At 37.9% G+C, this 15536-nt stretch overlaps 1 protein-coding gene across 1 annotated transcript in view; it reads left to right on the forward strand.

The window, feature by feature from the left end:
- Positions 1–15536, forward strand: part of TRPM3 (transient receptor potential cation channel subfamily M member 3) — a 278883-nt gene that overhangs the window by 195916 nt on the left and 67431 nt on the right. The window contains exon 9 of the mRNA XM_015614958.3: positions 9727–9799. Coding sequence (XP_015470444.1) covers positions 9727–9799 — 73 coding nt within the window. The remainder of the gene's footprint in view (positions 1–9726; positions 9800–15536) is intronic.

Raw genomic sequence — 15536 nt, forward strand, 5'->3', positions numbered from 1 at the left:
CCATTCATTACTGCTGTAATATCTCGGTCAGAGACGAGGAGCTCACTGAATGAGATGCAGGGTTTCTGTGCAAAAACACGAACTGCAAATTTTACTATCCTACAGGAACATCTCACACTAGGTAAACTGCCTTTCCCAAGTATTGCCTATTTAGTCTCACCAGCAAACCAGCTAAGAAACTAATGGTTTGTGGCTATTTTTGTTGCTTGGTCTCTGCATGTTGTCATGACACTGCCAGCCTCAATACAGAATTGCCATATGTCTGCTTCATCTACAGCAAAGCAATCTGGGCATCCATGTCACATCAGACTATTTGAAAACTATTGCAAAGGAAGACTGGAAATTGAAGTTTAACATGGGGTAGCAGTCCCCAGCATCAGTAGTGTTGCCACCCAATCAACTCACAATGCTTCCTTCTAAGGACAGCATTTTCAGTTCAGATTAAAAGATGTATGTGTGCATGTAAGTCTCACAGACAATATTTTTTAGGCCCATGACTTCCATGATGCAATTTTTCAGGGTATATAGCAGTGGGAATGACCAAACTGAATTCTTGTTTTCTTAAAGTAACAGAGTATCCATCTCAGTGATAAGCTTTCATCTTAATTTGTGGCTCTTGTACTTCAGAGGAGTATCTATCATGTCAGTGTCTTGCCAATGCCTCCAACAACTCTCTGTATAGTAGAAGAGTTGCAGGAAGTAAACTACATTACACTTCCTCCACATTTTTGGTCTGAATCAGGGTAATGGAAGACCTTGGATTACACTAATGTGTGAATGAAAACGTCTGTCTTAGCAGTTAAAACCATTACTCTCTTTTTGGCTGATTTTAACAAGTTTCTACACTGAAAGTCTACACAAAATCCCATCTCTGCTTAACTCCCAGTCTGTGATGTGCATAGCCCAGTGATTTAAGGGACAAAGTCTGACTTGTATTACCCTGCTTATATGCTTGGTGACCTACAATTTATATTTACTTATGTATCAATGACTTTAGCCACAGAGACTGTTAATACAGGCAATGAAACGCCCTAACATACCAGTATGAAACCTGTTGTGTAGGGGAAGAGAAATGGATTTACTACCAAAGCATTTCTGGTCATTTATTCCACTGGAAAATATGCATATTCTATTCCATAATGTTGATAGTACTGTAAGACTTAAACTGGATGTGGACATCATAAAACACAAAAAATTTTTAAATGGGACAGAGCTGTGAGATTTCCATAACCTGTTCTCTCAGTCATTAAGGGTGTCTCGGATATCCAGTCTGGGGAAAGCCAGATGTTTACAATAAATTAAGTCAATTGATGGCTCAATTGCAGAATTGCTGCCTTTCTTATAAGCACTGATTGTTTTGCTTTTCCCCTGCGTTTTACAAGACATTGAATGTATGAAAAATCAAATTAAGACATTGTTGTGTTACTGGCACAATGAAGAAAGAGCTGTAAAATTTTAAAATTTTGCAGCCAACATTCAAACTTCTCTCCTTGTATCTGCACCCTCATATTTCCTCATTTGGAATTCTCTTCTGTACTCCTCAAATTAGAAAACTATTTAATTTAGGTTTCCCCTAAACAAAATTCTTTCTAATCTTTCTGTTCCTGAATTTCCTCTTATTTGGCCATTCCAGTTCTTCTCTAGTATAACCCACTGACTCACCTGCTCACTTTGATCTTTGTTTTGCCTCCAAATCAAGCAGTTTTTCCCCTGTGTTAAATAGTATTATTCTTTCCAAGAAAAAGGAAAATGCTTTTCCTTCTTATATGAACAATTTTGACACTTTGCATAACTGACCTCCTTTAATGTTTTATCATACTCTCATTTTTCTTTTCAGGGTAATTTTCCTCTGAAATATTTAGGTAGGCCTAGCTAAATTACAAATGTCAACAATTTCCCATTTTCCTATTTTGCTGAACTGTGTTCTAAAACAGGAGACTTGCAGGTTGCACTCACAATTGCATCTGTATTTTTTTAGAAAAGGGAGAGGTTTTATTCTGACTTGCGTAGCTGAGATGCATACAAGAAGTTTATATGTCAGAGGTGACATTTAAAGACACTGAAAAATTTTCTGAAGGTAGCTAAAAAAAATCACTTCAAATATATTTTAAAGCACCATATATATATATTTTAAAGCATCTCTCCTGATGTCAGAATGAAATGATGATGAGAAACAATCTAAAATTGATTAAAAAAATCTAAAAAGATTAATATTTTGCAGCATTCTTAGAATGCTAAGTTTGTAAAGCAAGCACACTTGGTGCTTTCTTTGCTATCATCACTGCTGTCCTGGTTTTTTCCTTCATCTTCAGCTATCCATTGTCTATTCAGCAGGTGTAGCCAATTTGAGGTTTAAAGAATTATTTTTCTTCTTCATCTCTTGTCTCTCTCATGACACAGGGCAAAACATCTTTCTGTGCAGTTGTGCACATCAGTCTCTGTTTCTGATGATGTTGCCGTCTCCAAATAAAAGCATGCTAAAAGTCTGAGTATATTTCAGCTCACTCTTCATACTCTGAAGTGATTGAGGTTAACCATACTGTAAAAAAAATAAATTTTCACATGTTATAGAATAAATACCAAGTACAGCCTTGTGCTGCATAGATATTCAAATTTAATCCTGTCACCTTAAAATTACTCAAAACATAATAAGCTCTTCCATCTTTGTGGAAGTTTTCAGAATAAACCCTAGGGTGGAAAAAAGTGCTGTATTAAAAAGTGCTATAGTTAAATTTTTTTGGCTAGTAAAGGCATGAAAAGAGGAACTGAATATGCTGGTAGTCAGAAAGAATATTTATGACCTGTCATTTGTTTTACCAAACACTGCTTTAGACTATTTCAGAACAATTTCTGGACTCATTGCCATCCTATGGCCTGGGAAATTTGCAGTTAATGATTATTATCTAGATAGATATAGATATAGATAGAGATATAGATAGAGATATAGAGATATAGAGATATAGATATAGAGATAGAGATAGATAGATAGATATAGATATAGATATAGATATAGATATAGATATAGATATATAGATATAGATGATGATAGAGATAGAGACAGAGATAGACATGATATAGATATATATCTTGCTTCTCATTCTAGGGGTAAAATCAACTTTGCCCATGTGGAATACAAACTTGTACATACTGTCCAATGCATAGTAGCTCATATTGATGGAAGTTAATAATTTATCTATCCAGCTAGGCCTGAATATTGTAAGCTGTGTCACAGTTATGACGGCTTAGGAAGCATTCAATAAAGCAAAACAAACTTTCGTGTCTAATGACTTGCTTCTGTCTGTCTTCTGCACAAGTCCTGTTCTTTTCAACCATGACAGGTCTACTTCACCCAGAGGAGTACAGGACAGAAGTGTGTCTCAATATTTATTGAGAACAAGTTTGAAGAATTCAGGAATTTTTGGTTTAGGACCCATTACAACCTACTACAGACAGTTCCTTGTCCTCTAGATTGTCTCAGTGGTCCTGCCATTTCAGGGATTGTCTCGCCTATGAAAATGATATTTTCCTTCTGATTCAAAACTTCTTCCCTCCTCAGCATGTTTGGGAGGTATCCCTGTCATAGCTGCTCCTTTCATTGGTAAGTGCTACTAGGGATTACATATGGACAGCTGTAATTTATATGTCTAAGGTAACCCTGCATGTACATTCATAGAGAACTTGGGAAATCTCACATGGCAGTGTACTATCTCTGTCTCTCTTAAGTGTGTCTCTATCTCTTCTGTGCGTGAATGATTTCTGAAAGTCTGTTTGGCTTTCACTGCTCTCAGGTAACCTGAGAGCAGTAACTACTGTTACCTGACTTTGTCTTTAGGAACTCAAGGCAGTATCAGGATGAAGGCAGAAAAATAAAAGAATTAATGAAACACGTAAGGCTAAACTGACCCTGCTGAGCCAGAAGCTGTGTACAAGAAAAAGAATTTTAAAAAGTAATCTGTCAAACAAGGCTGGAACAGATTATAAATAGCGAGTAAAACAGTTTTAAAATAGGTGCTTTTGGTAGCATCCAAGGTCAGGTAATCCTTTCCTTCTGCTTCCTCCCAGCATCTTTTCAGCCTTCTCCCACCTTGCTTTCTATCCTGATTTACTCCATCTTCTCTTTACTTCATCTTTTACTCGTCTTTACTCCATCTTCTTGGTTTTTACTTGCTTTCTACCTGCCCTGCCTGAAAATTAGGTTTCTGCCCTGCTGGACTGTAATTATTGCTGGCAGCTGTCAAAGTGTGCTGTAATCCTGCTTGCAAAGAAGGTCTGTTTTGGCTCAGTGATTTTCTACCACATTTTCCTAGTCAGAATGAGGATGCAGCTAGCTTATTTTCCTGGAAGTTAATCCTGTTCACATGAAGATATTTCATTAAAACCTGCAATGAGGTAGTGGGCAGACCTTCCCAGCTTTTTATTGCTGGGTTTATTTGATTGTGTGTGGTTTGTTGTTGTTTGTGGAAGGGAGGTTTACTAGGGGCAGGGGAGTGTGTGTCACTTCCTTCTTTTAAGAACAAATCTCATGCATTTTACTCAGGCAGGTTTTGTGGAGGGAAATGAGAGGTAGTTTGTTATGGCAAAAGTCTGGCTGTCGGGTTCCAAGCACTTCAACATGAAAGGAGGCCAGTATCTGCTACTATACTTTGCAAGGAGATCACTATGGGCACACCAAAAGAATTCAAGATATTTAGCAAGAAACCAGTTGCTTATCAACTGCTCTGCAGCTTGTTTGACAACCTCTGCTGATGATTCATTTGCCTGTTTCAGCCATGTCTTTCTGAAAATCTATCTCTTCAGTGCAGTGCAATATAATTTTGAGTTTGTAAGGAATGGTAACCCAGCTTCTATTATATTTTAAAAGAAGAAAAAAAAATATTTTTTTAAATGCTTTCTGTTGGAAATCACACTTCGTCACCAAGATGACACAGAAAATTACCTGAAAAAGTCTTTTCAAGTCTATAAATAGACTGAGGAAAGAAAGGAAATCAGAAAAAGACCATCCCCAAAATACACAATGGGGTGGCAGTGGAACAGAAAAAAAAAGTTATTTTTAAATAATTGAGTTTAACACCAACAATTGAAAATACCAGCTATAGAGAGGGAATAATGTGGGCCCAAATCCCTACAGAAAAAACAGAGTACTTGTTTTTGGGGTTTCTTCTTCTTTGGATGTAAATTGGTTTTTGGCTCAAAAGAGATAGCTTGGTTAAAGAATAGTAGAGTAAATAATAGTTTTACTCTCTAACAGTTTCATTATGCTCTTATGAAAAATAGGAAACATTTTTATAGCTACTCTGTGAAACAGAGCAGCACAGAGAAAATTAATTTTTAAATTCATTTTTCCTGCTTCACAGAAATACAGAAGAATGTCTAGTGGTAATTTGACTAAAACTGCAACTCTTACCCCCTTGTTTCCTTTCAGCATGTAAGCAAGTCCTTAGTATACATTACTTTTTAACACAAGCTTCTTGGGATTTATTGTTTTCTAATGAAATGTCCTGGATTCCATGTGCACACCTTACTAGGTTTTTCTCTCTTCTGTATTTTTTTTCTTCTGAAGTTGTCCAGAGAGTACAACTCAGCAACAGGCTTAAAGAGTCTACAGTGGGTAGGTGAAAAGCTCTTAGGCACCTTCTCTTGATTGAAAGAATAAAGGCTTTTTCTTTTTCTTATCAATGAGTTATTAAATGGGTTTCTAAGTCTTTAATTTTCTGCTATTTTTGCATCTACTGAGATGGAAGACACTCATCCAGAAAGAGGTGGCTGGGAATACGGCTTACTGGCCCAGATATTTTCCTTTAGCACAGCATGTATCCCATTCAGCCAATGTCCTCAGCATGTTGCTTATCAGTTCTCTGCAGATTCACCCACCAATGTACTTGTAAATAGTACTGGCAGGTTGTGAGATACATTAATGGCTCTTGGAGTTAGGTGACTAAATTGGAAATATGAAATTCTTACCTGTTAACTCAGGGGAAAGAAAACCAGAACAAGAGGTCTCCAGCAAAACAGACAGCTTTTGTTAGACCTAAAGATATTGGACATTTCTAAGTGTAATTTCTGTATAGATACTTTAGGATGTGTCTGAATTTCTTCTTGCCTCTGGCTACAGAAATTAAAGGCTGCTATATGTATTTTAAACCTTGCTTGCAGAAAAATGTATTTTATCAACCCATCAATGTTTGGAACCAGGTAAAAAATTCTCTCAGTGCCAAGGAATAACAGTGAGAGGCATCTGTACTGAAGGAGAGGTGAATGCCACTCAACTAGCTACTATGGATGGATAAATCAAATGGCCCTGTGTCTGCAGATATTATTTATGTATAATATAAATTAAAGTTATATTTATATTACATAATATATATTATTATATAGCCTAAAGTGGTTGATACATACTCAGATTTTCTGCTGTGTTCTTCTTTTCAGCCCAGGCTCCAGCCAGACTGTTTATTTGGGGTTGGTTCTGTATTCTCACTGATAGCTTCACACAGTAGGATTAACCTCAGTTATCATATTTTTCTTTGGTTCTGTCATAAATTCTAGTTAATTCTCAGACATGGCCCCAAAATGATAATTCTAGTGGGAGTCTGAGCAATCTTTCAATTTCCATCTTTTTTTTCCCATTTGTCTTCTTTATTTTACTACTGGAATTATGCTAGACCTCTTAAATAATAATAATAAATAAAATAATAATAAAGCAATGGTTGACGTGGAAAGACAGCCTTTTTATTCCAATATAACTAATTTACATAGTTCAATTTTATTTTTAATACAGCAACACTTCATTCTTCTGATGGGCTTTTTTTTCTGATGCATGCAGAGAAGAGAGGTTAAGTTAATTGGAAGTTTAAGGTTATATGTGGTCCAATGTCTGAAAAGTACTTTTTAAAATTTTCCCGTGGTGATAAGCTGTTCAGTGTTGCAATTTTTATGATTACTTTTTATTAAGCTGGGAATTCACTGATCATGGGTTTAGTTTGAGATGTTGTTTGTTCCTTCTCCTAACTCTTTTGTTTAGTATGTTCAGTCCCCAACCTGCAGACTGCCTCTCCTGAGGCCTTAAAGACAGAGAAGGACACTTTGCTATTTAATGCTACCTCCAGAGCTGTCATCTGTGGCATGGGAAGCACATCATGACTATGTACAGCAGAGGGTCTGATCTCATCAGCTCACATACTGATTGTGTTTTGAGATGAGACATACATAAAAACGTGTATTTCAATTCATGTGACCTGTGGGCAGACTGCCTGCTTTGCACAGAAAGCTTAATTTCCAAGGAAATAGAAAATAGCTTCATATCAAAGAAATAGAAAGAAAAAATGGAAAATTATCATAAAACATGTCGTTGCAAGAAGGTGATTGAACCCTGAAACAGACTCCTAGAGAGCTGGTTGATGCTCCATGTTTGTCAGTGTTTAAGAGACATTTGGACAATGGCCTTAATACTGTGCTTTAACTTTTGGCCAACCCTGGTCAAGCACTTGGACTAGATGATTGTTAAGGGTATCTTCCAACTGAAATAATCTATTCTGTTACTATACTATTACTTTTTGTCCTAGCTTAGGGCAAATTCTGGGAGGAAATCTCCTAATGGCATCCCTCCAGAAAGCAAATTCAAGCAGCCCTTCCCCCAACTGCTTTGGGAAAATATTTCCTTGGAGAAAAGTGGAAAAACGTGGATTTTTAACAAGCAAGGTATTCACAAGCATAAAAAAAATTAATAATATTAAACAATAAAACCTCTCACTGTTTGAAGAGATGGCAAATTCAGAAATTCCTTGTTGTGGGATGTTGGCTCGCTCAGCCTCTTATCAGTCCCTCCAGCGCTGGGATGCAGCATCCCAGCCCTGGTGGGACCCACATGAGAGCTCCTGGTGTTTGTCTGGGTTTTCAGTCCAGAGCAGGTTTGAGCAGTTCCAAGAAAAGGAAAAAAAGCAGTCAGGGAACTTCTCTACCTCAGCTGGCTAAAAACAAAGTAATAGCAAAGGAGAGCTCTGTCCTGCTGGAGACAGCACAGCCCAGGAGCAGAAGGCAGAGGCGTGAGTGCTGTTTCTGAAAACAAAACGCAGCTTATTCTTTCCTTCCTTTGCTCCCTGCACCAGTCTGAAAGGTGTAAAACTCAATATCCAGTATAAACAGAGCAGACAATTGGGGATACAAGCCTCATAAAGTCACCCCAGGACATTATTCTAATTCTAGCCTATTCGATTCCATTCATGAAGTTGTGGTATTTGGATAGATATCAAGTAGTCTGCCAGAAACATCTGTATATTCCAGAGACAGAGAGAGAAAACACTTCATTGAAGTATTATATATGCTTTGTATTGAGAGCACTTTGAAGGATCAAGTTTAATTTGGAAATAGTGAACTTTAGGTGAGGGTGCTGCCTCAGCTAAACAAGTAACACCTGACATTAGTTGTTTTGGTCATCACCTAACTCAACTGATTAACTGAGCTAAGCCAGTTTCCTATTACTTTATTACTGAATATTACTAAATAGTACTGAATTTAGAAGCTTTGCAGCTTCTAAAATGCTGTACTATTGTCACTGATGCCAAAGTCTCTGAAATTCCTGGAGCTCTGGGATCAAATGAAGGTAGAATAGGTGCTAAAGGAGGGTTGCACTGGATTTCCTGGGAAATCCTCTGCAGCACTTTTCAGCTGTCAGACCAATGCTTATCAGTAAAGTTCTATCTTGTCCTGCTGACCTTGTATGTCTCCTTGTTCTGTGCTGGTAGACATCTCTTGGTGCCCTGATGTTTACTCTATATCAGATGCTGCTGCAGTTCACTGCTGTATGAGTAGGAATCTAGGAACATGGAAACAAGAGATGTTGCTCAATATGAATGTAAAAAATGCTTATGTAATTCCTAATTAAAGGTGTCACTTATTCTACATGAAACGGAATTGAGGCAGTCCACACTGACAAAAGAAGAAACTGGTAACAAGTGTTTAGATCAAAATTATGACATAGTTTTCATGAGTAAAGGAAAGGCACAAGTAAAAAGATGCAATCTCTCTTGCTTCATATGAAACAGAGGTTCAAAAAAAGCTATTGCTATGGCAACAAAAGGAGCAAGGGGATTTACAGTACTGTATGTTTCAGTGCAGTCTTAACCAAGAGTGAATCTGGCTAGAAAGAACAGCTGCACATATATTCATTATTATTTATGAACTGTGTATCTCACCTTAGTGCCTCAGAGCCTGTAACTTGAAGTGATAGGTCATTGACCATACCTTGCTGAAGACATTTCTGGACCTTATGTGTGAAGCATAATTCTTGGATTATTTATCAAGCTCTCTCTTATAGAGAACCAGAAGGTTGAACAGGTTTCTAACATCACTTGAAAATATTTATTCTATGCCATATGCCATCAGTTAGGTCCACACTCATAATACAACCTAAATCTTCCTCGTAATCTCTTGGGAACACTATGTCTAATGTCACTCTAATACAGGAACATTCCATCATCTCTAATTTCACCCTGTAAAGTAAGTCTCAATGAACTCTTTTCTTTCCATACGAAGATTAAGACAATTTCTGTCTTACCAAATTTTATGTCACAAAATAAACTGCATGTTAATCCTATTTAATGAAGTTCTCATAAAGCAAATAAAGTAAGATTGTCTCATAGACATCAGGACATTCTAAGATTCCTGATTTTATTTATTTTCTTTTTATAATTACAGTACTTTCAATAATTGTATTGTTTATTAAAATTGCAGATCACAGTTTTTCGAATGGGATCAGAAGGACACCAGGATATTGATTTAGCTATCCTGACAGCGCTACTAAAAGGTAACAGAGTTAAACTCCACAGTGTTATTGACATCTCTATCAAAATGATACATCTGTACTGTGAAACTGAAGTATGCTTCTTGCTCTGCTTTATACAAATCCAGCTCTTTCTTTAATGTTTAAACAGCTGCTGTTTTCCCTTTCTGAATTTTTGTTCTATACAATCACTGATGTGTCACAAGAAGTACCAGTGGTGACCCCCACACCAGTTACTAGTGAAGTTTAGTATTCACAAGAAGATAGCCAAAGAACTCCTCAGACTTAGATTACCTTGGTAGCTAGAACATCCATTTAGATAAAGCTGGCTCTACTGTCAAAGTAAGGTGTTATCTGTAGTCATTCCTAGGAAATTCTGGAAGTAGTGTGAGGTTCCTTTCAGCCTCCACTTGTAGAGTTAAGAACATAGCTATTGGGATGGTTGAGCTTTTAATCTTAAACTTGGCAGGTTGTTACATCTTTCTAAGCCATTACATGTTACAGTTCTGCTCTTGAAAGGTTAGATGGAAATAAATTTGCTGTTGCTACAGTTCATGATAGACCCTGGTCTACATTAATAAATAAATTAATTCAAAACAAGGATCAAGAATCTCATCCATCACCAAACTTTTTCTTTTTGTCCCTTGGAAATGATATAATTGCAGCTTTCATTTTTATCTGCAATGTAACTGAATTTCTTCATTATCCTCAATGTGAAGGTATTTTCTTCCCATTTGCTTTTAAGACAGTTCCTGAAAATACTGCTCTTTTTTTCTATTAATAAGGCAAAGAATGTCTTTGAGTTGTGATTCCAATTTTTCTAGATGTGTTTTGAAGGTCTGTATCTCAGCATAGATCTCTGGAGTCTTCTGAATACTGACTCTTGGACGCTGAAAAAAATAAATCACCAGCCTGCGAGAGATTGTTTTCTATTTCAAATGTTCTTTTGCAGTATTTACGTGACCAACTGTTCTAGTGGCTGCCATCTCAGTATATGAGCAGTCCTTCCTGCTCTGGAATATCCATTTTGCAAGTGCCTAATTGGCACCATTGGCCTCTTAGTAAAATAAAATTTCCTTTCCTCTTCATGTTATGGCTGCAAGTCATCATAAGAAACTTTTGTTGGACCAGGAGGTGTCTGGATCTGTGTCAGTACTTTTGACATCTCCTTTCATGCTTTTCTGAAAATCTTGAAAAGCTGCTGATGGCAGCAGAACTTGTTTCTTGCTCAAGAAGTAGCCAGAGAAGCTACAAAGAAGACTTATAGCTCATCTTCCTTGCTCCTCTACACTTCCTGATTATGAAAGTATTCAATAAAGATCAGGTTCATCAGGCTCCTCTGGTTCATGCAAGCCTCCTGATCACAAGGTGTTTAATTAATATGTGCACAGGTGAGATCTGTTGTCTTAGCTAAGTCAGTTGTCCTTATTCACACCATGTCTTTGTACACGTGTTCTCACCCACCTTGAAATAAATACCAGCTTTCTGTAAATACATCTCACTAGCCTGATGGATACTTGATGATTTTTCATCAAAGTCTAAGGTAGCAATGCTGAACCACTTGTTTATTGATTTCTAATAAGTAATTTGTCTGTAATAGGTAAAATAAATAAAAATTATTTTTTCATGCTGTTGGAATTTTCATGGCATTGGAGTTTTCATGGCATTGGAAACTTGCTTCCCACAGCCTCTTGTCTACAAAATTAAAGAAAAATAATAATTCTAATAAATAAAATAAGTAAGGATATTTGAAGACTGGGTCTGAGTTATCTTGAAAGTCATAAATTTAGATTTAAGAATTCGTCTCTTCCTACTCTCCAGTACTGTGCGCAAAAAGGGGCAGAGCAATGAATGAAACTGGTGAGTGATTACCAGGAACTTTTTCTCAGTCTTCCTGATGAGGAATTTGCAGCTTTTGATAGTGCAAGAGAAGCATATCAGCTAATGACCCAACCCATCCTTGTGTGAGTGATTTGGTCAGGGAGGAGGGGAACAAGGGTTTGGAAACACAAAGTATTGCTACCTATTTTTTGTGTAAAATTTGTGAGGAACTAATCTCTTTAAAAACCCAAACCAGACACACTGCCAATTCAGGAGCTTGCCTGGACAGCATATTCCACAAGCCCCAAAACCAGCACCACATATTATTTTTTTGTTTGTTTTCACAAATCACTTGTTTAATCTTGTCAGCAAGATCTATCTTTCTTGGAAGTGATCTTCAGTAGACTACAGAATGGCATCCAAACTGGTTATCAATTTACATTGCATGGATGTCACAACAGCATATGGTTTGCAAATTCTTTTTTTTTTTTTTAATGTTGAGAGACACAAATGTGGGAAGTAAGTTTCCAAAGGCATGAGTTTATAGCAGGCAAGTTTATCAATACAGTTTAACTGTTTGTGCTCTCTTAACTCGAACAGTTGGACCTCACACCATAATGGATTTTGTCCTTTTGCAGCTGCTAGTGAAGCAGAAGGCATATGACAGGGAAATTAAAGAGAGCATATGGAGATGCTCTAAAAAAAATACTTGTTTTGAAGTGGCTTCAAAGATCCTAGTTCACGAAGCTGTTGCAATGTCTGGAGCAGACTAGCACCAGCCATGTTTCAGATGGTGCTCCAGAAGCCTTCCCAGTGCAATTGTCAGCACTGGGAGAGAGGTGCTGTGTGTTACATGCATGCAGTGAGATTACTGCCAGGTACCCTCTGAGATAAACCATGTCAGGCTGAAGGAGAGATGAAGTTTCTACATTCTTTCCAGCTTGTGAGTAAGTCATGATTCATGCTCACTGAATAGACATCATGTAGTATCAGATGGTCAAGGATACTCTGCCATGAAATCACATACATGGAAATTTTCAGAGTTAGGTCAGCTGTCTGGTTACTACAGTTGTAGCTGTTTTTGCTGCCTGCTTTTATATTGTCAATTGTTTTCCTAATTGCCAAGATGATTCTGTAGCAAATGCTGTGGAAACACAGCCATTGCACCAGACAGCTGCTGAGCATCAGACCTGCAGAGACACAAAGAGAAAAGTTAATTTGGGGTGCTATTTTCCCTAATCTAGTCCCAGTTCTTCTTCTCAAAGAGGACACTGACATGCTTAGGTGCACTGTGGAAATGGGTATCCCACAGTTATTTCTGTCTAGGGAGATGTTTCATGTCATTTCATCTTTCCAAATACCTGAGCACCAAGATCATAAGTTGTTCCAGGAGAGTCCTCTAGGGGTTTATATTGGTCACGGTAAGCTTTAGCCAGTATGTAAAAGCCTGTAGTAATAAGAATGTAGTAGCTCTTCATTAATCCTGCAAATGCACAACACTCATTGTCTATGTGTGCCCTGGCTCACCAAGGAGACAGCATTGAGTTTATAGTGCCAGGCTTTATCACCAAAGGGTATTACTGTTTTGGTCCAAAATATTGAGTAGACAATGTGATTTTCTACCAGAAGAGTATATGCAAGATATGCAAGAGTCTGTGCAGGCACTCCTAGATGGTAGCCTAAGCACATAAAATTAACATCTGCAGGAACTAACAGCTGTCCCAGCAATCTATCTATATCCAGTGGTATCTATACCAAGATAAAATACAATATATTGCATCCCAACTGCAACTTTTCTTCTAGGAGCAGATGAAAGGAAGGGTCACACTGTAGATGCTCTCATAGTCTCAGAACTCTTTTGAGGGACATATCTTACATCAGCCAGACACCAGAATACTGAGTAAATATTACAGAGACATTAGTCATATTATGTAAAACATTATTTAACACAATAAGTATGATATGATAATTAAAATAACACAATGCAGTGTGTTATTAACTCTACCTTTGGATTTGATTTGGACACATTACAGTCACAGTCATCAGTGACAGGCATTCCCAGAAAGGTCACTTTTTGGATTCTTCCTACTAATTCAAGTCTATGCTCTATGACACTGAATGCAGTGAAGGAAATGATTGAAAGCATCTTAAGAGGCCATCTCATGTTTTTTTCCGAGAAGTTTTTCTTATATGAGTGGAATCATTCATACTTCTTAATAGTGGGTAGAATTCCACCTGAAATAGCTTGAATACTTCCTTTTTCCTGTGAGGCAAAGGCCATCACTTCTATCCTAGAATAAAATTAATTAAAAGGCATCCACAGCCCATATGCTGCTCTGTACAAACATTTATAGCTTGGATTTTCCTTCTCTTAAGTAATATCAGTGTAATCCACATTCATCTGAAAACCTCTTGGGGAAGATGTGAAAAAGGAGACGGAAGCAAGGACTTTCTAGCAAGAAACTGTACTGCGGAAGCACCCATCAACAACATCAAATGTACCCCGACCCCAGGAGGCACACCCACACTGCCCAATTCCACACCCTAGATGCACCCACTCTGCTTCAGACCTAGAGTACAGCATCCCCTTGAGAAAACACACATTTCTTTGGACTACCAGACACCTGCATTGCCCTGTGAGACAATCAAATCAGTTATGGCAACAAGCACTGAGAAGAGCATCAACTCTGGAACTGCACATGTACCAACAGGAAAACTTGGCCACGGCTGGCAGCCTTAAGCACAATGAAGGAAAATGGGGAGGACACAGGCTGGACCATGGCTTGTTTTCTCCTCTGCTCAGTATTTAGAGCAACAAACATGCTCAAAAAAAACAATTTTGGTGAATGGATGAGCAGTCACCACCTCATGCTTCGTGCCTGCTGTTCTTTCCATGATCAAGTGCACCTGAAGACCCTCTATTCATCTGCCAGCTGAATCTTTTCTAGGGCATAAAAAGGCCCAGGAGTGCTAAGGTCAGTTAATACCAAAGAACACTCCCTGCTAGGGGTCAGAAGTTATTTACGTGGAGCCTCAGTGATTTAGCTTGACTTCTGCCCAAAGTGGGGGCACTGTAAATTGCCCACTTCCCTCCCCAAGTCCATCTGATCCACTCTTGATCTACAATTATTTCTAACTAGATGGCACCCCATACTGTAGGCTGCAGTAGGAAAATCAGGATATGGAGCTCCTTCCATCCCTCCATCACATGTGTGAAGTGTTGTCACACTGTGGGATCACCAATTACCATCACTGACCCCAGATTTTAGAGTTCACCCATGTGTCTCCTCCATGGCTCACCAAAATCCTTGGTGAGCACCTACTAAAGCTCTCACTTCTCCTACAGCTACATGATTGGGAAGGAAGAATCTGCTTGGCTTCAGGAGGGAGGAGAACGTTATTTGCTCTCTATGTTTAACTTATACTATCATACTCACTGGAGGCTTTTTTTTTGTTTTTTTTCTGTTTTTTTATAAATAAATCTTAGGATGTTGAAATGTAGAGACATTTTTGCCTTTCCCAAATGTAAATATTTTCTGTTCTTGCATGCTGCTTGTTGCTTGTGTAAGAAACTCCAAAAGTTTCAGACGTAGTTGGCATCCCCCCTGAGGTCTCTTGTGAGAGCTTTTTTTCTGTGTTGTGGTATATAGCAGTAAGAAGTTGTGTCTTATGCAAAGGGGCATTCCTGATACTTCTTAGCCACTGAGGTCTAAAAAAAGTATTTTTACTTTTTTTTCCCTTCTTCATTTGGTTCAATTCTGTTCTGTTCCTGTGTTGTCCACCTGTTTATCAGAGCTTTTTTCTGTATGAGTGTGATTTGGATGATTCACAATCCACCATCTCCCAAACAATTACTGTAGGTATTGACAAGTGTTTGACAATGGCAGCAGTAAACTGTCTTCAAAGTTGAGAATTATGAAATTAAACTATAGGCTAAGCT

The sequence above is a fragment of the Parus major genome, chromosome Z, assembly GCF_001522545.3.
Source record: "Parus major isolate Abel chromosome Z, Parus_major1.1, whole genome shotgun sequence".
Taxonomy (NCBI): Eukaryota; Metazoa; Chordata; class Aves; order Passeriformes; family Paridae; genus Parus; species Parus major.